Here is a 22,393-nt window from a genome sequence, read left to right as displayed (position 1 = left end):
CTTAGCTTCAAGTCTTTAATCTGTTTTGAGTTAATTTTTGTGTGTGGCAAAAGATAATGGTCTAACTTCATTCTTTTGCATATTTCTGTCCAGTTTTCCCAGCACCATTTATTGAAGAGACTTTCCGTTCTCCATTGTATGTTCTTGCCTCCTTTGTCGAAGATTAACTGTCCGTAGATGTGTGGGTTTATTTCTGGGCTTTCAGTGCTGTTCCATTGATCTGTGTGCTTGTTCTTGTACCAGTACCATGTTGTTTTGATTACTACAGCTTTGTAGTATATTTTGAAGTCAGGGATTGTGATGTGTCCAGCTTCATTCTTTTTTCTCAAGATTGTTTTGGCTATTCGGGGCCTTTTGTTGCCCCATGTAAATTTTAGGATTCTTTGTTCTATTTCCACATCATTGGGATTCTGATTGGGATTGCATTGAATCTGTAGGTTGCTTTAGGTAGTATGCAAGTTTTAACTATGTTTATTCTTCCAGTCCATGAGCCTGGAATATCTTTCCATTTCTTTATGTCATCATCAATTTCTTTCATTTAACGTCTTAAAGTTTTCATTGTGTAAGTCTTTCACCTCCTTGGTTAAATTTATTCCTAGATATTTTATTCTTTTTGTTGGGATTGTATATGGGATTGTATTCTTAAGTTCTCTTTCTGTTAGTTTGTTATTAGAGTATAGAAATGCAACTGACTTTTGTAAGCTGACTTTGTACCCTGCAACTTTGCTGTAGTTGTTGCTTGTTTCTAATAGTTTTCCTATGGATTCTTTAGGGTTTTATATATATAAAATCATATCATCTGAAAACAGCAAGAGTTTGACTTCTTCCTTGCCAATTTGGATTCCTTTTCTTTCTTTCTCTTGCCTAATTGCTCTGGCCAAAACCTCCAGGACTACGTGGAATAAGAGTGGTGAGAGTGGGCACCATTGTCTCGTTCCTGTTCTCAGAGGAATGTCTTTCAGTTTTTCCCCATTGAGTATGATGTTGGCTGTGGGTTTGTCATATATGGCCTTTATTATGTTGAGGTACTTTCCTTCACTACCCATTTTATTGAGAGTTTTTATCATAAATGGATGTTGGCTCTAGTTAAATGCTTTCTCTGCATCTCTTGAGATGATCATGTGGTTTTTATTCCTCATTTTGTTAATGTGTATCATATTGATTGATTTGCAGGTGTTGAACCATCCCTGCATCCCTGGAATAAATCCCACTTGATCATGTTGTATTATCCTTTTAATGTGATGCTGTATTTGGTTTACCAATGTTTTGTTGAGGATTCTTCGTCTATGTTCATCAGCAATATTGGCCTGTAATTTTCCTTCTTTGTGTTGTCTTTGTCTGGCTTTGGGATCAGGGTGATATTGGCCTCATAAAATGTGTTAGGAAGTATTTCATCATCTTCAATTTTTTGGAATAGTTTGAGAAGGATAGGTATTAAATCTTCTTTGAGTGTTTGGTAGAATTCTCCAGAGAAGCCATCTGGTCCTGGACTTTTATTTTTTGGAAGACTTTTGATTACTGTTTCAATCTCTTTACTTGTGATTGGTATATTCAGATTCTCTGTTTCTTCTTGGTTCAGTTTGGGAGGTTGTATGAGTCTAAGAATTTATCCATTTCTTCCAGATTGTCCAATTTGTTGGCATATGGTTTTTCATAGTATTCTCTTATAATTCTTTGTATTTCTGTGGTATCCATTGTAATTTCTCCTCTTTCACTTCTAATTTTATTTGAGCCTTCTCTCTTTTTTTTAAATTAGTGAGTCTGGCCAAGGGTTTGTCAATTTTGTTTTTCTTCTCAAAGAACTAGGTCTTAGTTTCATTGATCCTGTCTACTGTTTTTTTGGTTTCAATTCATTTATTTCTGCTCTAATTTTTATTATTTCCCTCCTTTTGCTGACTTTGGGCCTTTTTTGTTCTTCTTTTTCTAATTCTGTTAGGCGTAATTTGATTGCTTATTTGAGATTTTTCTTATTGGTTAAGGTGGGCCTATATTGCCATGAATTTCCCTCTCAGGACCACTTTTGCTGCATTCCATGTGAGTTGGTATCGTGTATTTTCATTTTTATTTGTCTCCAGTTGTTTTTTGATTTCTCCTTTAATTTCTTCAATGATCCATTGGTTGCTCAGTAGGTTGTTGTTTAGTCTCTGCATGTTTATCTCTTTCCCAGCTTTTTTCTTGTAGTTGATTTCTAGTTTTATAGTATTATGGTTGGAAAAGATGCTTGATATGATTTCGATCTTCTTAAATTTATTGAGGCTTGCCTTATTTCCCAACATGTGGTCCTTCTTTGAGAATGTTCCACGTGCACCTGAGAAGAATGTGTATTCTGCTGGCTTTTGGGTGGAGTGTTCTATATATATCTATTAAGTCTGTCTGGTCTGTAATTCATTTAGTTCCACTATTTCCTTGTTGAGCTTCTCTCTGGATGGTCTATCCATTGATGAAAGTGGGGTGTTAACATCACCTGCTATTACTGTGTTGCTGTTAATGTCTCCTTTTAGGTCAGTTAATAGGTGCTTTATGTACTTTGGTGCTCCTGGGTTACATACACATATGTGTTAAATCCTTTTGGTGGAGTGTCCCTTTTGTTGTTATATACTGCCCTTCTTTGTCTCCCATTGCCTTTTTTTTTTTTTTGGGTGAGGAAGATTGGCCCTGAGCTAATGTCCATGCCAGTCTTCCTCTTTTGTATATGGGATGCCACCACATCATGGCTTGATGGGCAATGTGTAGGTCCACGCCCAAGATCTGAACCCATGAACCCTAGGCCTCCAAATCAGAGCACGTGAACTTAACCACTACATCACCAGGCTGGCCCCATCTCATTGTCTTTTTTATCTTGAAGTCTACTTTGTCTGCTGTAAATATGGCAACACCTGCTTTCTTTTGTTTGCCATTGGTTTGGAGTATTGTCTTCCATCCTTTTACTCTAAGCTTGTTTGTCTTTAGAACTGAGACGTGTTTCCTGGAGGCAGCATATTGTTGGGTCTTGTTTTCTAATTCATCCAGCTATTCTATGTCTTTTGATTGGGGAATTTAATCCATTTGCATTTAGAGTGATTACTGATATATGAGGGCTTAATGCTGCCATTTTATCACTTGTTTCCCAGTTGTTCTGTATTTCCCTTTTTCTTATCCCGTGTATTTCAGACGGATGATTCAGTTTGGTGGCTCTCTATGATGGTTTTCTCAGTTTTCTGCTTATTTATCATTTGTGTCTCAGTTGTGATTTTTTTAGTGGTTAACCTGCACTTTGTGTACAAGATCTCATAGATGAGATAGTCCATTTCTGATAGACTCTTATCTCTTTTGACTAAGCAGTTTCCATCCCTTTCCCCTTCGCCTTCTGCATTATTGTTGTCACAACTTGTTCCATTTTGTGTTGTGAGTTTGTGGTTAAAATGATGAGACTATATTTATTCTTGATATTTTCCTTCCCTTCATCTTTAATGTTATGCTAATCTGTTCTGATAAAGAGTTGCAGTTTTCTGATTTTGTCTGCCTGTTTATCTCCTTGCTGAAGGCTGTGTAAACCCTTTCTTCTTCTTTTCAGGTATGAAGGCCTTCTTGATCAAATCTTGTAGGGGGCCTTGTGGCAATGAACTCCCTGAGCTTTTGTTTATCTGGGAAAGATTTTATTTCTCCATGATATCTGAAGGATATGTTTGCTGGATAGAGTATTCTTGGCTTAGAGTTTTTGTCTTTCAGAATTTTTAATATATCATTCCAGTCTCTCCTAGCCTGTAAGGTTTCTGCTGAGAAATCCAATTAAAGCCTGGTGGGGTTTCCTTTGTAGGTGATTTTCTTCTGCTTTACTGTCCTTAGTATTTTTTCCGTGCCATTAAGTTTTGCCAGTTTTACTAATCCATGCCTTGGAGAAAGTCTTTTTACATTGATGCAATTAGGAGTTCTCTTAGCTTTTTTTACTTCTAATTCCAGCTCTTTCCCCAGGGTTGGGAAGTTTTCAGCTATTATTTCTTTGAACAAGTTTTGTGCTCCATTCTCCTTCTCTTCTCCCTCTGGAATACCTGTATTTCTGTTCACTAAATTGCTAATTTTATCCTCCGTAATATCAGCTCTGTCATTCAAGGTCTCCAAATTTTTCTTTATCTCATTTATTGTGTTTTCATCTCCAACATTTCTGATCGTTTTTTTCTTTATAGTTTCAATCTCTTTTGTGAAGAATTCTCTCCGTTCATTAATTTTGTTCCTGATTTCATTGAACGGTCTTTCTGAGTTCTCATAACTTATTGAGTTTTTTATGATGGCCATTTTGAATTCTCTGTCATTTAGATTGTAGACTTCTGTGCCTTCAGGATTGCTTTCTGAGTATTTGTCTTTTTCCTTCTGGTCAGGAGTATTAATATACTTCATACCATTCAATGGGGTGGATTTGTGCATTTGCATACTGATAGTATCTGGTCATACATTCCACCTGCCACCACTGGAGAGGGGGCAGCACCTGTGTAATCTGAGCCCACCGTGATCCCTGTCAGCCCTGCTTGTCCGAGCCTGGGCCACTTGTTGGGACTGCAGAGGCCCTGTGGGCTCTCCCACCAGACAAGAAAGCGATTATGCAGGAGCTCAGGGCTGCTGCCTGCTCCCACAGTCCCACTGAGTTGCAGTCCACCCCTTGGGGCCGCAGTGGTACTATGGGCATTCAAGGCAGCTGGGAATTTGTTTGCCTGGGTGCACAGCTCCACTGCCATCTGCTCCTAGGTCACACCAGCCATTAGTGCTTTGTAGGCAGGGCCTCCCCACTGGGTCTGAGCCTAGCCATTCCCTGGGACTGCAGTGGCTCTGGGCTCTCCCACCAGACGAGAAAGTGATCGTGCGGGGGCTCAGGGCTGCCATCACCTGTTCCTGTGGTCACGCCGAGGCACGCTCCCACCCTTGGGGCTGCAGCAGTACTATGGGCCTCCAGCTGGGAGAGCAGCTGCATGCGTGTACAGGTCTGCTGGGGGACCAGAAGAGTACTCACCTATCTCCACCACCTCTCCAGGGGTAGTCCATCCCCCTTCAAATGTATAGCTGCGCAGGTCTCTCAGGCATCCTGAGGTGCTGTGTGGGTATCTTCTGCTGATCAATGAATGACCATTTAGTTGTAGTTCGAAGAGGGAGAGACAAAGGGAACAGCTCACTCCACCATGATGCCGATGTCACTCCTAATTTTCTTTTGGAATCTGCCTAAGGTTTCTCCCAGCTGATGATGAAAAACTAAAACCACTTGTCATTTAAGTGCAGCATCTCAACACCTGAGTCTCAGTTGAGTTGTGCCGATAATGATACTATTTTCCTAAATTCAGAAACTCACCCTATTAAGGGAGAAAACCTGATATCAATTTTTAAAAAACAGTGGGGTGAGAGGAAGCATGACACTGGTTACTGGGGACACTAATTTGTGTTCCCTTTCTAGAGGAGACTGTGTTTTTCATTCCTTCACTTGTCGAACCTTCTCTTCATCCTCAGGAGTTGTGAACAGATGTGTCTACAGCACAACCAAGGCAGCCGTGATTGGCCTCACAAAGTCCGTGGCTGCAGACTTCATCCAGCAGGGGATCAGGTGCAACTGTGTGTGTCCAGGTGAGTTAGGCTCCACAGGGCTATGAAATTGTCCTTTGTGACATCCCACTTGCCACTGTGAGAGAGATCTCCATAAGCTTGTTTACTACCTGTTACTGTGGCCTGTCATTGGGACAAGTTCAAAAGGGAAAGAGTCCCATCCTGTTAAGGTAACAGTCTAACAGTCAGTTGGGAGAGAGATCCTAAGTCATCAGGAATAAGCCACTGAGGCAAACAGTTTACATGCTGCTCATGCACGTGGCGGCAATTCTAAACCACTGGGTTAAGAGACATGAGTCACCAGGGCTTACTGTTTTGGAAGCAGACCAGGGATGACTGTGTCGGGGGGAAGATGAAAAGTAGCCCATGCTCACAGGACAGCGGAAGAAAGTAAGAGGAGCCTCCCAGAACACAGGGGCTCTGCCGTGGAAATCACCTGGGTTGGCCCAGGGATAAAAAGGAGGGATTAATACCTTCCTTGATGCTATACAAAGTGAGTCAGCAAACTATGGCCTGCAGGCCAAATCCAGCCCACCGCCTATTTTGTAAATATAGTTTTATTGGAACACATCCACACCCAGTTTGCTTCTTGTATTGGCAATGACTGCTTTCATCCTACAACAGCAGAGTTGAAAACAAATGGTTCTTAACACCAAGAATATTTACTGTTTGGCTCTTCACCCAAATGTGCTGACCGCTCATAAAAGAAAGGAGAAAAGCAGAACTTATTAGTAGCAAGGACATTCAATGTGTCCAAACTAAAGCATTCAATAACCTATTTCTTAGGAATGACTTCTCATTTTCTTAATATCTGTAGGTGTGTCTATTAATTAGATATGCCCTTTCACCTGGTTCCACTGACCAAAATGAATATAGGCTACCTAAGAAGAATTACTAACTTCCTCTCTGGAAAGAAATGAAATGAACATCCAGGATCCAGGTTTTTCTCAGTAGTTCACAGCTGGTGTGGGGATTGAGGAGGGGAAGCATTGCAGTTCCCTGTGGGACCTTTCACGACCTGGAGGGTATGCTAGGATCTGGGGGGGAGTTGACGGGGAATAGGCTGGACAGCCCCACAGGAGATTCTGATGTAATCCAGCCTGGTCTCCCCTCAGGTTGAAAACCACTGATTTATTAAAGAGGGAAGACGACTATATACCTTTTGTTGACACAGAATAACCAATAACCATTTTATAGATAAGAAAGATAAGGTGCGTTTTACTTGAATCAGGCAGTCTCTACAAAGGAAGAAAGCGTTCCAGAGAGGCATGGTTTTCAGTACAGTTTTATACCTTTTTAGAACACAGAACATCCATAAAACACACCCAGGATACATATTCATCAAAGTTTCAGAGAGATACTCAGTTGCAAATTAGCAAGCAGGTCAACATGACCCTGATGTCAGGAAGGGGAACTTATCTTTAAAGAGTTCTGATAGTGGTGGGCACAGGAGGGGAAGTGTGCATCCTTATCTTCAAAGAGTGCCTTCTTTTACTTTGAGATAATGCATAATGCCCTCTTTAATGGTTAAGGCAGATGTTTGATAGGCTATAAGTCAGGTGTCTTTAGTTCAAGCCAAATCAGTTTTAAACCAAAATAGCTACCCCATATACCTCAATATGTGAAAATTTCTTGTCACTTTCAAGCTACAGCATTCCCCTTATGGAGGTGTTGTGTATAATTTTTCTTGGACTAAAAAGGTAAACATCGGTAGCACTAAGAAACAGGAGGATACAGAAGAGACAGTTTCACTTGGTTTTAACATACAAACTGGTGATACCTGAGCCTATCTGTTCTTGGTACCATTTACCCGGTGGAATAAATGGCAAAATGATTTGGAAAATGTGATTGTTTTAGCAGCTAGCCTTTTCAGAAGATTGGAAAATATGTTATCAAATTCTCTGGGACAAGGAACTAGCTGTGACTCACTGAGCCAGTCCCAGAAGGAAACATGATGGGGAATGAGTGTGTGTGGGATGGTGCTGATGGCTGTAGAGTCACAGCTGGTCAGCACGACTTGGGTAGACAGTAGCATGGTGTGTCAGCCTGTGCCATGGACACAGCAGAGTCAGGTGACAGTGGAATGAAGCAGAAGGCATAGGCTTGATCCACAGCTCTCATTTAATGGCCATTCATACTGGCCACATGTAAGATGTGACGCTCATTTTCCTCAGTGGGAGGAAGCTGTAGAAGCTGTAAGGATTTTGAGGAGAGTGTTAGAGAAGCTCAAGGCATCTTGAGCACACTGCTGGTGAAATTTTGGACTTTAAGGAGGCTGTTGATGAGAGAAGTAAGCAAAATGTTGTCTGAGGGGCTGGCCCCGTGGCCGAGTGGTTAAGTTCGCGAGCTCCGCTGCAGGCGGCCCAGTGTTTCGTTGGTTCGAATCCTGGGCACGGACATGGCACTGCTCATCAGACCACGCTGAGGCAGCGTCCCACATACCACAACTAGAAGGACCCACAACGAAGAATATACAACTATGTACCGGGGGGCTTTGGGGAGAAAAAGGAAAAAAATAAAATCTTTAAAAAAAAAAATGTTGTCTGAAACTGGATACAAGGGGGTCTTTGTTATGTGGTTTCAGAAATTTTATCAGCACTATTGGCTGCAGTGACATGGAAGGTATAAAATGTTTCTAATGAACCAGGCAATGTAGCGAAGGCAATTTCCTCCCAGAGTGGGGAGAGTGCCGCCCCTCCGAGTAAAATGTGAGAGGAGAAAGAAGCTAAAGAAAGGGTTCTTAGACAGAAAAGTGTCAGAAAGTGCAAATTTTGAAGCTTCCCAGCCTCTCCAGAGAAATGGCAAATGGTCATAAATTTAAGGAATTATTTCTGAGCAGACCTCAAATCTGCAGTGCTGTGAGGAGCCCGCTCTAAAGATGGACCTGAAGGATGACTGCAGATCATTTTCCGTGACCGTAGGAAGACCGTGTGGCCTCCTGGAGTACTGTCAGTCAGAAAGAGGCTTCCTGAGAATTTACAGGTTACATACGTTAACAAAAAAAGTCTGGGGAACTTGCTCTGTAGGAAGGTGAACTAAGTGGGGTTGTAAAAATTTTAGTGTCATTCTTATTTTTCTTTTTTTAAGTAAAATATTGTAAATTATATTTTTCAATGAAAAACATGAAACAATGTTAAAATAGGAATTTGAAGCCAATGAAAACTGGCAAGATAATGAGGAAAATTTAGAACCAAGGACTGTGACAAGCATGGAGCTGTCCCTGAGGATTCAGAGTGAACGTGACAGCAAAGAATGGTTTTGAGATCATTGAGACAATGTGGGTCCTTGTACTGGTAAAGAATTGTGTGATATTACCTAGCCCTCAGGGTTGTTGTGAGGATTACTGAGATAATACCTGTAAAACTGCATACAGTCCATAAAGTATCATGTCAGTGTAATGCGACTAAAATGCTGGTGTTTCACTCAGAGTCCCTGCCTAGTGTCATAGTGAATTGTAGTCTGTGCTTTTAAAAATCATGGAAATGCTGTTAAAGAAGTTATAAGCCTATGAAATAAAAGGGCAGGCAGAAGAGGTGAAATTGCTGTTCCAAGTTATGGACAGGATTTCTCTGGTACCTGTATCCTACGGAAAGGAAGTTTAAAGTTGAGTTGCCAATTTCTTTTTCAGTCTAAGTAAGTAACCAAGCTGAATGTCACCCTTTGATTTAGGAACCGTTGATACCCCATCTCTGCAAGAAAGAATACAAGCCAGACCAAACCCTGAAGAGGTATGTCTCCTATTTTAAATGTGTTTAAATCTTTTAGTTAAAAAAAATGCCCTCTTCCTTACGCAGAGTAGACAAATGCATAGAGACAGAAAGTAGAAGGGTAGTAGCCGGGCCTGGGGGAGGGGCCTGGGGAGTTAGTGTTTAGTAGGCATAGAGTTTCAGCTTTGCAAGATGAAGAGACTTCTGGAGATTGGTTGCACAACAGTGTGAATGCACTTCATGCTACTGAACTGTACACTTAAAAATGGTTAAGATGATAAATTTTATATTATGTATATTTCACCACATTTTCAGAAAAATTTAAAAACCCTCTACTTTAAGATTAACTTCCTGATCTGTCACAGTGTCTGTAGGTTTTAGTATAACACAAATAGTTTGAGCAGCGTAGGAGTCACCATAGTCCTGCGTGGCCCACAGTTAATAATATTAATGATACTCTCATGTATCATGCGTGAATAATCGAGGCAGCAGGCCAGTGGCCTCTGTAGATCTCTCTTGCTTTGCCTCCTGAAGGAGCTGCCAGTGAGTTCATACTTTAGCTCACACCACTGATGTCTGGTGTGGTGTCTGGTCACAGGCACGGAGCGACTTCCTGAAGAGACAGAGGACGGGAAGATTTGCAACCGCAGAAGAAATAGCCCTGCTCTGCGTGTACCTGGCTTCTGATGAAGTAAGCGCTATTCTTCCCAGGGAGGTCATTATTCTCAATCACATTGGCCCGCTATTTTTGCTCATCAAGTAATGTCATTTTACAGAGTTACAGCATATGATCGTTAAGTTGCTGCATTTACGAGGTAGGGATAAGTTCTGATTTAATTTGCTCAAAGAAAGACCACTTTGATCTGAGCCACTAACTCTTCCTCATTCAAGTTTATATGTCACCAAATCTTGTAGCAAATAAAATGGAGGATGGAAAAAAATTAAATCACTCAATTTTATGAGAAACAGTTACTTTCAAAAATTACAGTTGGGGAAGCCTTGATTAAGTGTAAATCAAACGAACCTCCAAAATCATGAGAGCTTCAGGTGAAATGGGGAGAGAGTTAACCAGATATAATTGTGTCCAGGAGACACAGAATTGGCATCTGGTGTTCTTAGTTTTACTGGAAACTTATTTAGAAGAATCCCACTGACTCTTTTCCTATGAATTTTTACTGTTTGTCATCATATATGGAAATTCCTAATTCTGTCTCTTTCCACTTTGCATCTATTTAGTAACCAGTTTCTTCCTTTTTTTTTTTTTTTGAGGAAGATTAGCCCTGAGCTAACTACTGCCAGTCCTTCTGTTTTTTGCTGAGGAAGCCTGGCCCTGAGCTAACATCCGTGCCCATCTTCCTCTACTTTATATATGTGGGACACCTGCCACAGCATGGCATGCCAAGCGGTACCATGTCCACACCCAGGATTCAAACCAGCGAATCCCGGGCCACTGAGAAGCGGAATGTGCGAACTTAACCACTGCGCCACTGGGCCAGCCCCCCAGTTTCTTCCTTAATGGCTATTGTATATTTTTAAATGGCTTACAACTGTGAAGGCAGAAACTACATTTATAAGGAATAGAGCACAAGAATATCCCCCTATGTTATGTCTTGAAATGTTACATGCCCTGGAAACTAACGTGTGAGCAGAAAGAAGGAAAAGGGAGCAGGCAGGAGAGAGGTGTGTCACTGGCCACTTAGCTCCTCTTTACAGTGATTTGGTGCACATGAGGTGGTTGATGAATGTGGCAGATAGAAGGGTTGAAATGTTTTAGTGACAGAGCAGTTACTACTTGTCAGAACTATTACAACAGCTGTTAATTAATAGCTGGGGAAATTGCTAGGCATTTGATTAATGGAGCATACATTGGCTTTTGTGATTTCTCTGAATCTATATCTTCAGAAGAGCTCACTTGATTTTGAGGTACTGCTGATAAGCTAAATTGTCCTTGTTTAGCCAGAACTTAAGTTACCAAATATTTAGAAATGTTCTGGCTTGAAATGTGCAACAAAAGGACCATTGGCCTTTTAGAGGAGACCAGAGGAGTCCATATATAAAACAGAGAACTTGCCTTTTTAAAAAAACTTGAGGGAATTGGGGTTGTTTCTTGATAAACTGATTTATCTGCTTTATATGATCCGTTTTCATATATTGAACTTGGGGCCAGCCTGGTGGCGCAGCAGTTAAGTTTGCAGTCTGCACTTTGGTGGCTAGGGGTTCACTGGTTTGGATCCCAGGTGTGGACCTATGCACCGCTTGTCAAGCCATGCTATGGCAGGCATCCCACATATAAAGTAGAAGAAGATGGGCATGGATGTTAGCTCAGGGCCAGTCTTCCTCAGCAAAAAAAAAAAAAAAAAAAGAGGACGATTGGCAGTAGATCTTAGCACAGGGCTACTCTTCCTAAAAAAAAAAAATTTCTGTTCTTCTATTATGATGTCTTTCCTTCTTGCCTCTTCCATTGTCTCAGGCTTTAGATGAGTTTAAAACTAAGAACACAAATTAGAGTCTTTATTATCCATGTTTAAGTTAAAAGACTGTTAAACCTCTACCACAAGGATCACTTCACCTTGAATTATTTAGAAAATGAAAAATTCTGTGGGGAAAAAACAGTAATATTTTTAACTCCTTTAGTTTTACACAGATTTAGATGTCTGAAGTTAGTATAGAATATTTTTTTGTAGTTCAATAGATAATTATTAGTATTCACATAAATTTTAAAAACACATTTAGCATGCTCCAGTTCGTGGAATTACCTGTGTATGTTGACCAACTAAATATACACCATCTTTTAAAACAATTCTATTTGTAAATTGACACCACCACTTTATGACTGACACACTTGATTATGTTCAAAAGTTTATTAGTGGCATAAAACTCAGCTAGTTTAGAATAGTTCTGAGTCTCAAAATTAAAGTGTACTATTTTAGCCTCGACTTTATCCTAATTTGGAGAATGGGTATATATCACCAAACTGCTTAATTTTCTGATTCTGAGACCAAATACCTAATAGCCCCTGCGTAGAATGTGATACATGCTCAAACACCAGCTAGAGGCCACTTAGCTCTGGATCACAAGAACACTCAGAAGTTTTAAATCACCCGAAACTTAATTCTAATTTTCCTAAATTCTGTTTGTTAAGTGAAGTTTCCTGTTACCAGGAGAGTAAATTGTTTAGTTATCTCAGTCATACAAAAATTGAAGAAACACAACCTGTGTTAAACCTGGCTAATTGTTGGGTCTCCTTGTGTTTATCACTACAGTCTGCCTACATCACAGGTAATCCTGTCATCATTGATGGAGGCTGGAGCTTGTGATTCAGGATCTCCTTGCTGGGAAGGCAGGCCCTTCCTATACACTGTAAACCCGGCTATGAAGAAAACTCACTCATCATCTCTTTCGTATTAATGGAATATTAATGAAAACAAGCCCTTTTTAAGGATGTCATTGTTCACAAGAATTTGATTCTTTAAATATATTAATCTCTTTTGAAATCATTGTAGCTTAATAACATCACAGCAAAAGAATAGTTTTTAAAATAAGCCTCAATTTGTAAGCATATAAAATTAAAATATGAAGGAAAAAAGTAAGTTTTTTAAAAGAAAAGTGTATTCATTTCTATTTCCCAATATTCAGATGTTTTTGTTCAGGTCTGCATTGGTCTGTATGTGGATACTAATTTAAAATTTTTACACCGTTATAAATGAACAGCAAAGGTAGGAAGGAGTTTGGCTTCACTAACTTATGTTAAAAGAACTATAGACTATTCAGAACTATATGTTGGTCTGTTATATAAAATAAAAATAATCATCAGGTGTTTATACTTAATGGATGTTATCACTTGTAATTAAGTACTATTTTCTTAGTCTAACTAAAAGATCTTTATTAAAATAAACAATGACATTTGACATGAGCCTAAGAAACATAATAGTTAACTAACGCAGTGATGCAGTCTTGGCGAGCCGAGGAGTCAAAAGAAAGATTTCTTGGACTCTCGAGGTCTGGCAGTAGTGCTCTTTTATTAAGAGAATAGCATGGAGTAGCATGGGGACAGGACCCATGGACAGTGAAGAGCTGCAGGCATGGGGACAGGACCCAGGGGCGGTGAAGAGCTGCAGCATGGGGACAGGACCCAGGGGAGGTGAAGGGCTGCAATGGGTTGACGGTAGGGCTAAATTTATAAGGCATAGGTATGTGAGTTATTTCTTTACAAGACAAAGGAAAGATCATGAAAAAAATGTTAAAATGGTGTCTTTGCAGGTGGCTCTGGTTATTGGGTGGTCCTAGAACTTTGGGTAAGAATCAGATCAATGAGGTCAGGATGTCCTGTGCTTCCCGGAGGATGATGTAGATGGGTATGTAGGCCAGGACGCCTTGGGCTTCTCTCCAGCGGGCAGCCTTGATCTGCATCAGCAGTATCATCAGTTTGAGGGATATTTTTTAGATTAAGTATAGATTTCTTCACCAAATTCCAGGATAACAGACAGGAGGATATAAAACTTAGAAATAGTCTCTGGATAAATAAATATAAATGAATCATATAACAGGAAACAAAACTAAAGAAAATAAAAGTTCCAAGAAAAAGTTCAAGTAAATTCATGTATGAGAGAGTACTAGGAAGTTTTTTCTTGTTCTTTTAGTTTTAGCGTTTTGTGTTTGTTTTTTATTTGTAGCTACCTCAAAAGACCAAATGGTATGATGCACATATAGATAATAAATGAGCAGTCTTTTCTCTTAGAATGTTAATTAATATTAACAAGGAAATTTTTAATGGACAATGAAAGGATAACATTTTGTTATAATAATTGCAGTGGATTCTAACATTAACACATGACCCTCAGGGTCAGTTCTCTCAGAGCTAACTGTGAACTATAAAACAGTGTCAACAATAAAAGTAAACTGGAGCCCAAAAGTTCATGTTCTCTAAAGTAAGGTTAATTAATCAGGTTGATGGATCAATGAGGAGCATATGACTGAAAGAAAAGGAAAAATACATTTCACTCCTGTGGTAAGAGGAAGCTGGATGTCACCAGAAGCCTTTCAAGCTTTAGGGAGGAAGAGTCAGTGTAGGAAAATAACCATTGTAGACGGCCTGAGCCAGGTCATGGGACGGGACTTGGGTTCCTCCATCCTGTCCACAAAGGAGCACCTGAGAGACGAGGAGGAGCGGCTCCTGTCTGCTGGGGACGGTCCTGGACACTGTCTGTCTCGCCTGAACAGCGGTGATTAAAACTGGCAGTTGCTTAAAGGAGTAAAAAACAGGTAAGAAATTCTTTATTTCTGAAGGACATGGAAATGCCCCGGAAGGGGCGCGCGCCCAGGCTCACACTCGGGTGGCGGGGTCGATCAGGGAAGGCAGACCTGAAGCAGAAGGGAGGGGAGGGGAGGGGAGGGACGCGGGCTGCCGCCGGCACCGCAGCATCCACGCGGGCCAGCGGGAGGCTCGAGCCAACACGCGGCCGAGGGGACGAGCCGCCCGCCACGCCGCTCGCTGCAAGGGTCCTGTTCTCGCGGCGCCTTGGAGAAGACGCGCCGCGGTGCGCCCGGAGCGCGCGACGGCCCGGCCCGGGAACCGGGCTCCCCGCCGCGGGCTGCCGGCCCGCCCTCCCCGCGCGGCCTCGCCCGACCCTTCCCGCCGGCTCCCCGCCCGCACAGCGCCTAAGGCCGCCAGCGCCGCGCCGCCGAGCCCCGGACCCGTGGAGGCCGCGGGCCCGCCCGGGTCTCCCGCGCCGAGAGGGCGGGGCGCCGCCTGGGGCGATGCGTGCGGGCGCCCGCCCGGCCGTCCCTGGGCCGCGGCGCAGCCGGGTCCCCCGCGGGCCCGCCCGTCCCTGAGCCGCGGCGCAGCCGGGCCCCCCGCGGGCCGCGAGCTGGGCCCCCGAGACGCCAGGGTAAGCGGAACCGGCGGGGCCTCAGGGCTTGCGGGCCGGGGGCGCGGAGGCGGGCGCGGCCCTGGGGTGCGTGGCTGTGTGCGCGCTCACTTGTTAGTTGTTGCTGCCGTGGGTTTCTCTCGTTTATTTTAGTTCTTAAAACAACCGGAGGGTGTGGCTCCTGTGGGCCGAGGTGCCGCTGCGCCCAGACGCCGCCGCTGGAGCCGGCACCACTGTCGAGTTGGGGGCGGCCGTGCTGCCCGGGCCTCCCGCGGGGGCGTCAGCGGCCCTGCAGCCGGCGGTGCGGGCTCTGCCGCCGGGGCTGCGTGCGCGCTGCGGGGCGCGGAGAGATGCTCCTCTGCCTTCCGGCTCTTCTGGCCGCTCTATGATCAGATCGCCACGAGAGACTCTAACGGGAGAAGGAAAGCCTAATAGCGTGTGTACACGAGAGAAACCCAGGAAAACAAGTAACTTGCCAAAATGGCCGAGGCCCTCGCCTTAAATGCCATCCTCAGCTGAAGACAAAAGATGTTGGGGGTGGGGAGAGCCAGGGGCTTCAGAGGGTAGGAAGGCAGTTCACAGGTAGGAGAAAAGGAGCAAACATTTGGAAAACAAGTGTTTGGCCACGCAGAAACAGAAGACAGAGGGGAGCCCAGCAAACAGGCTTTTCTAGGCTCCTCCCGCTCTACTGCCTCGTTCTTGTCACACCAAGGTGACATAGCTCGCTTCCTGAGACAGGTTTTTGTATCACTTTTAGGCGCTTAAAGTGAAGGTAACAAGAAAAACCTCTGAGTCTTTTTTTTCTTACAAATAATCCTAAAATAATGTTCATGTTGAAAGAACACATTTTGGGGTCACACATTTTGTTCCGCTTCAGTACACTCTGATGCTTGCACAACAAAATTGCCCGAGAACGCATTTCTCAGAACTATCAACATGTCAAGTGACTGTACTTCCCAGGCAGCAGCCTGTTATCTCACCCTAGAAGCTGGTGTACTTGTTGCCCTAGAAGATTAACAGCAGGAAGCCACATTTCCTTTAGCCTCCGGTCAAGAAATGGATAACATGAGTGGATAGAGAGAGGCAGATACCCTACTGAGACAAGTCAACCTCTGTTTCCACTGAAAGACTAAAAGCCCTTTTCAACCCCACTCCATCTCTCTAATGGGGCCTCCGCCTGAAGTTATTGCTGCTACAAAGTGCTCTCGTGAAATTCTAGTTTACTGTTTCTCTCCAAGTCAAGAATGTAACGTTTCAATTCAGCAAGTACCCGTGTGTCTTCTCTGGGCCACGCAGGCATGGGGACAGGAGATACAAATATGAATTAAATAAAGTTTCTGCCATTCAGTAACTCAAAATCCAATGGATCAGAATATACCTAACAAAAAATTAGGTAGTGGATTCATGGTATGCTAATGATGTGAGCAAAGTGACTGAATCGCATAATATATTTTCCAGCATATTTTGCCTGTATTTTTATTTTTTAATTTTTTCCTTTTTTTAGGATTTCCCTAGAAGGCATTGTAGAATAAGTGGGAAAAGGTCGATGATGTAGGTCTGAGCCCTGGGGCCTACACCAAAAGTTGCTATCCTGGATGTGGAAGTTTGGCCCTCACATCCATTCCTGCTTGCTTCTTGTATGCCTCTTTGTACAGGCGAAACTGGAAAGCTAAAGTATTTCCTAGACTCCCTCGCAGGTAGAGTTCTGGATGTAAAATTAGCGTCTGGCAAGTAGATGACTTGCCTGAGATTTCGAAGGCAGGGATGAGGCAGAGGCATCTCCCTGCTATTTTTGGCGAATTTCTGTTGACAAGGACGGTGCAGGAGATGCGAGTGTCCAGTCTCCAGAACTGTGGGTGTTGGGAGGGCCTTACAGCAGCAGGGACAGCCAGGTCAGCGTTGTCGTGTTGAAGCACCAGCTCTCTGGCTGTCCGGAGGTGGTTGAGGGAGGTGGGAAACATCTTCTGTGTTCTCTGTCCAGGCAGCTTCCAGATCCCAGCCTCTCTGGGTCTCAGCTACAGTGTTGTTCTTGAACGCTGTAGTCCCTGTGGGGTCTCCTGATTGAGGCAAAAATAGTACATTCCCCAGTGGTTCAGTTACTAGTGTTCTAGAAGTCCTTCCTGGAGGCCCAGCGTAGACCCTGCTCTCTAGCCCTTTCAACAGTTCACTCAATTCCCTGTAGAATCTCTTTCTGCTTAAAATACCTGGAGTGGTTTCTATTTTCTGCGCTGACTCATTAATATGTTTGCTCTGTAGCCTCCAAGAGTCATCTAAACCTAATCTCTTCAGTTTCTTTTGATGGGAAGTGAAGACATGAGATGAGGCCCAGGGGTCTGCAGTGATCTGATGCCTTCAGCTGGGCTGTGCCCTCACCGGGTGCTGCAGACCCCACATTGAGTTTATCCCTGAAGGTATTTGAGTTTGTTACGCATAGACTAGATTATCTCTGACATCTCTTGCTGTACAAATATAATGTAAACGCCTTCTTCATTTAAAACATTTACAGAATGTATTCTGTAACAAGAAATTGTTGAGTATCTGGTTCATGCCCAACTGTTTCCTAGTCCTATTGATAATTGATAGGCTGCTCACAGACCCCAATGATAGAACAGATGTTTCCTCTAGGGGAAAGGATTTACATCTTTTGCACACAAAGCCTAGGAACACAGTATGTGGGGAATGGAGCTGCCTGTATATACACTTGTGTGAGGCGGTGGTGTTCTCAGTGTTTTTAGAGTCATGTATCCTGCATGTTAAAGAAAGCACAATTATGATAAGTTCTAAAGAGTTTTTAACAGCTTTATAAAGTTATTAAAGATATCTTGTAGATATCATAAAAGCTCTTTGCCTTTTTCGAAATCCATTCCTTTATTTTTCTGTGCTTTACATGAAGGACTGAAAGGTTTGAATTTACCAGTGTCCCTTCAGCACATGTATGCTTTCTTCTCAGGGAAAATCCTATAAAAGGAGGAGAAAGCATTGAGGGGACTATTTTGGGACTGCATGATGTACTTAGTACTTTTTTAAGATTTTCTGTGACATAGGCATTTTCACCATTTTACTGATGAAGAAACTTATCTGTACTGGTTAAGTAACTTGCCCCAAATGGCCCAACTAGGAGGCAGTGACACAGGATTTACAGTAAGGATTAATCCCATTGTCCTCTAACCACTCCGCATCTTGCCGTTTATGGTGTAGTTGATGCAGATATACACAGAGTTCCCTACAGACACATTCTCTTTCACCTCTCATCCTTTAATCCTGTGGTTTCTCTGCCTGTACTGGTCTTTATTTTCTTCACAAGAGTGGGTCCTCTTTCAAGGCTTGACCCCAGCCAAGTAGGCAATACCTCCTTTCTCCATTTAACTATGTGACTGTACTTCTCACATCACAATTAAATTACCTTGAGGTAACACTAGCTGCTATAACAGATAAACTCAAAATCTCAGTAACAACACAGAGGCAGCTTATTTCTCCCTCATGGAAAGTTCAATCAGGTGTTCAGCTAGTGGCCTTCTACTCAGTGATTCAGGAACCCACACTCTTTTTATATTATGGCTGTGCCATCCCCTAAGACCGTCGAGTCCTTAGTTTCCAGGCAATGGACAGGAAAAGAGAGGGTATGTGGAAGACTGCATGAGAGGTTTCTTACAAGTGAAGAGTAGAAGTAGCAGACATTGTTCATGCCCACGTCCTGTGGCCAGAGCTCAGTAACATGCCACACTGACTTGCAAGAGAGGCTAGGAAATGTCAAATACCTGTGTGCGCAGGCAGCAGGGGAAACTGGTTTGATGAACACATATCAGTCTCTGTGCCTCCCTTAAAGAATAGAGACTGCATCTCAGTCATCTTGGTATCTTATCCAGTGAAAGTCTGATGAACGTCACTGATTTTGAAGTGATGGGGTTGCTGTCTTATGTGCCCCAAATTGAAACTTACTACATTCTATTATGGTTGCTTAAGGAATGATCTGTCATTCTCTGATTAGGTTTTAACCTCTGAGTAGAGGAACTATGTCAGACTGTTTACTTTTGAATCCCCAGCACAAGGACTAGAACATAGCAAGAGCTTAATAGATGTTTGTCAAATAAGTGAGTGAGTCCTCAGAGAGAAGAAAGAGGGACAGAGCTAGTCTATGTGGAGTTAGGAAATACTAATTGACAAGGTGACTTGTAAGTTAAATGTTGAATGACTGATAGAATTTTACCAAGTAGAGAGAGCAAAAAGGAAGTGCAGGCAGGGATGGTAGTGGTGTTGTGTTACTGTTTTGTTTGTTTCATGGGTAGAAATTTAGAAAACAATCACATGTTTATAAGCCCAATTTTTTTTAATTCGATATTCAAATATTACAAATGAACTTCAGGGATGGGGAGGGAAAATATACAACTTTACAATGTATATGATCTCTATTGACTAAAAGGGTGGTCCTAAAAACCTTGGTATTGGTCTTTAGCTACTAAAATTGTTATTTTCGGTTTATTTGTTGAGATATATCAATACAAAGGCAGTGTTCTGGTTGTGTGTCCTCTGAAGATTTTGCACCATGTCAAGAAGCTAGGGAGATAGATATGTGTGAGCCAAAGGTCCCTCATCACTGCTCCTCATCAGAACTTCTCAGAGCTGGCTCTGCGTCAGAATCACCTGTTGGATTGGTTAGGGTGCTTTTGGCTGCAAGTAACAGGATATTTGGCCAAAATTACTTTCAAAAATACAGGTTTAATTTTTCCCACACAACAAGATGTCTGAAGGTAAGCGCGTCCAGGGTTTGTTCGGTCCCCAGTGATATCAGGCTCTAGGTCACTTTCTATGAGCCAATCTTGCCTTTTTCTTCATGGGTGAATGATGGCTGCTAGAGTTCCAAGAAACATAGTGCCCCTCCACAGCTCCATTTCCACACACACACACACACACACACACAATTTAAAGGCACAAAGAGGAGAGGGTTCTCTTGCTTCCCTGTCTTTTTATTAGGAGTCTTACCCAGTGGCCTCCAATAGCCTTGCTCACAAACTTCATTGGACAGAGTGAATTACGCTCAGCTCTGAACCACCAGCCGGCAGAGAGGAATGGTGTTAGAGAGATTGATTTAGCCCAGTTGTGATTTACCCCTTGGGGTGGAGGAGGGCCCCACCGGCATGCCTGAGCAGTGGTTTTAGGTAGTTAGTAAGTCCTGTCTGCCACACTTGGGGGGTTCAGTCTCTGGAGATTCTGATTGTAGTAGGCCTAGAAATAATATTTTAAACTTTCAATTAAATGCTTTTTTCCTAGGTGAGGAGAGAGATTACAAAGGAGAAAAGCAAGTACTGGGTCCTTTCTTACCTAGGGATAATTTCCTTTCATTCATATCTCATTATACAGTGTTTTACTTTACGTGTCTGTATCAGTTAACCAAACAGCAGAGCAGTTGTTTTTCTCTGATAACTTGGTCCCATGTGGTTGGCACGCTAACACTTTCAGATGAGGTCGTTCTTGTTCAGGAAAACATTCTCAGTCGTTTCAGTACTTATTTATCAAGGACATTTTAAGCCCTACTCTTCACTTGATCTGAATTCGTCACGGCTGGGCAGTGCTCCTTTTGGAAAATGAGCCTTAGATCAGAGTTGGTTAGCAGGACCCAGGAACTGGAAGGTTTCTGTATGTTCTATATAGAAGTACTGCGTGAGACTGAGAACCCCCCCTTTCAACACGTGAATGGATAAACCCCGAAGGTAGGTGATGTTTATCATTGTAATCATTATAGAAGGCTTCATGAACAGTCCTGGAGATGCTCCTTCAAATGTACGAATACAGCACATATTGTACTCCAGCAATATATGTAAATTCTCAATAAGAACATCCCAGTAAATGTTGGACAGTCCATATCACAGACAACAAACAACAGGAATAATCAGCCTTTATCCATGTAATGATCTTTTAGCAGTAATTCAGTCGATAGCAGTAAGCCTTTGGACATTTGCAAATCATAGTTCTTTTATTTCCTCTGAAATATTACTGAAAGCACTTTTTTTTTTTTAAGGAAGATCAGCCCTGAGCTAACATCTGCCTCCAGTCCTCCTCTTTTTGCTGAGGAAGGCTGGCCCTGAGCTAACATCCATGCCCATCTTCCTCTACTTTATATGTGGGACGCCTGCCACAGCATGGCTTGACAAGTGGCATGTCGGTCCGCACCTGGGATCCGAACTGGGGAACTTTAGGCCACCGAAGTGGAACGTGTGAACTTAACCACTGTGCCACCAGGCCAGCCCGCAGAAAGCACCTTTAAACATTTAGATTAATAAGATAACCTGAAAAAGAGAAGGCTGATTTAACAAACATCTCCTCTATGTGAAAGCGTGTTTACAAAAGGGTTTTAATTGTGCTTCACTTGCCAGAAGGAGCAGGGCAAGTGATAGGCTCCTTCAGCTCCACCTTTTCTCTGTCCCATTTGTTGGGTTTCAGGAAAAGGTTTCATTTGGTGAAAGATTTTTGGCTTAAGAAATATTTGAAAACTGCTGTAGAAGATTCTAGGCAGTTCTCCATTTTCTTAACCACAAAAACAAAAATGACCTTAAATTGTAGCGGGTGGGATTAAGTTACCTAAAGTCAAATGACGAGATTCTATCTCTGAAAAATAGTGTTACCAAGGAAAGCTGTATTCCTTTTCTCTAAAGCTTTAAGAATTGCATAAATTTTTTCAATGTATTTTAAATTGCGTAAGAAAGTCTTCTTGTAAAAATCCTAACAGTACAGAAATATAGAGAATGAAAATGAAATTTCAACCTCTTCAATTCCATTTTCCACCCCAAAGGCAACTACTATTAACAGACCTTTTTTCTCTATTTACATCCATACTCATATACAGAACTGCTCATCTTCTTGATGTGCAGTTTTCTCTCAGGTTTGGAGGAAAGACTAAGGAAACTGTTCAGGTCCACAGCTCTATGATTTTGGTGGCATATATCCATAATACTGGAAAGCAAAGCTCAAATTGAGCCAAGATTGTTTCTAAGTGTTTGGGTCAGTCCTGTAGGAAATTCTGTATATTAAGAATGCTAGAGAGTCAGCAGCCGTTGGCGTGTGTATGCAGGTGACACCTGACCTACTGACCTACATGCAAGTGGACAGGCAGATGGTCTTAGCAGCCACGTCCCTGGGCTCAGGTCAAACCTCCTTCTTCTATTGAAATCTGTATTTGAGTCACAGAATTTGATTAAATTCATGTTATTTACTGAATTTATGAAATCTATAAAATTTCACCATTTGACGCAGGATAGGTTT

At 42.4% G+C, this 22,393-nt stretch overlaps 1 protein-coding gene across 8 annotated transcripts in view; it reads left to right on the top strand.

Moving 5' to 3' along the window:
• LOC139044371 (dehydrogenase/reductase SDR family member 6-like) overlaps positions 1–13,853 on the top strand; it is a 30,145-nt gene extending 16,292 nt beyond the window's left edge. For 6 of the 8 annotated variants that reach the window (XM_070503837.1, XM_070503839.1, XM_070503840.1 and 3 more), the window contains 4 exons: positions 5,470–5,583; positions 9,232–9,290; positions 9,868–9,960; positions 12,533–13,853. In XM_070503837.1, the coding sequence (XP_070359938.1) occupies positions 5,470–5,583; positions 9,232–9,290; positions 9,868–9,960; positions 12,533–12,586 (320 nt within the window). In that variant the 3' untranslated portion in view covers positions 12,587–13,853. Of the gene's footprint in view, positions 1–5,235; positions 5,584–9,231; positions 9,291–9,867; positions 10,216–12,532 lie in introns of those variants that run through there. The other 2 variants (XM_070503836.1, XM_070503835.1) reach the window with 2 other exon arrangements.
• The last annotated feature ends 8,540 nt before the right edge of the window (positions 13,854–22,393 follow it).

The sequence above is a fragment of the Equus asinus genome, unplaced genomic scaffold (assembly GCF_041296235.1).
Source record: "Equus asinus isolate D_3611 breed Donkey unplaced genomic scaffold, EquAss-T2T_v2 contig_803, whole genome shotgun sequence".
NCBI lineage: Eukaryota > Metazoa > Chordata > Mammalia > Perissodactyla > Equidae > Equus > Equus asinus.
Note: the sequence above shows the minus strand (reverse complement) of the source record. Positions and strands in the feature narration are given on the sequence as shown.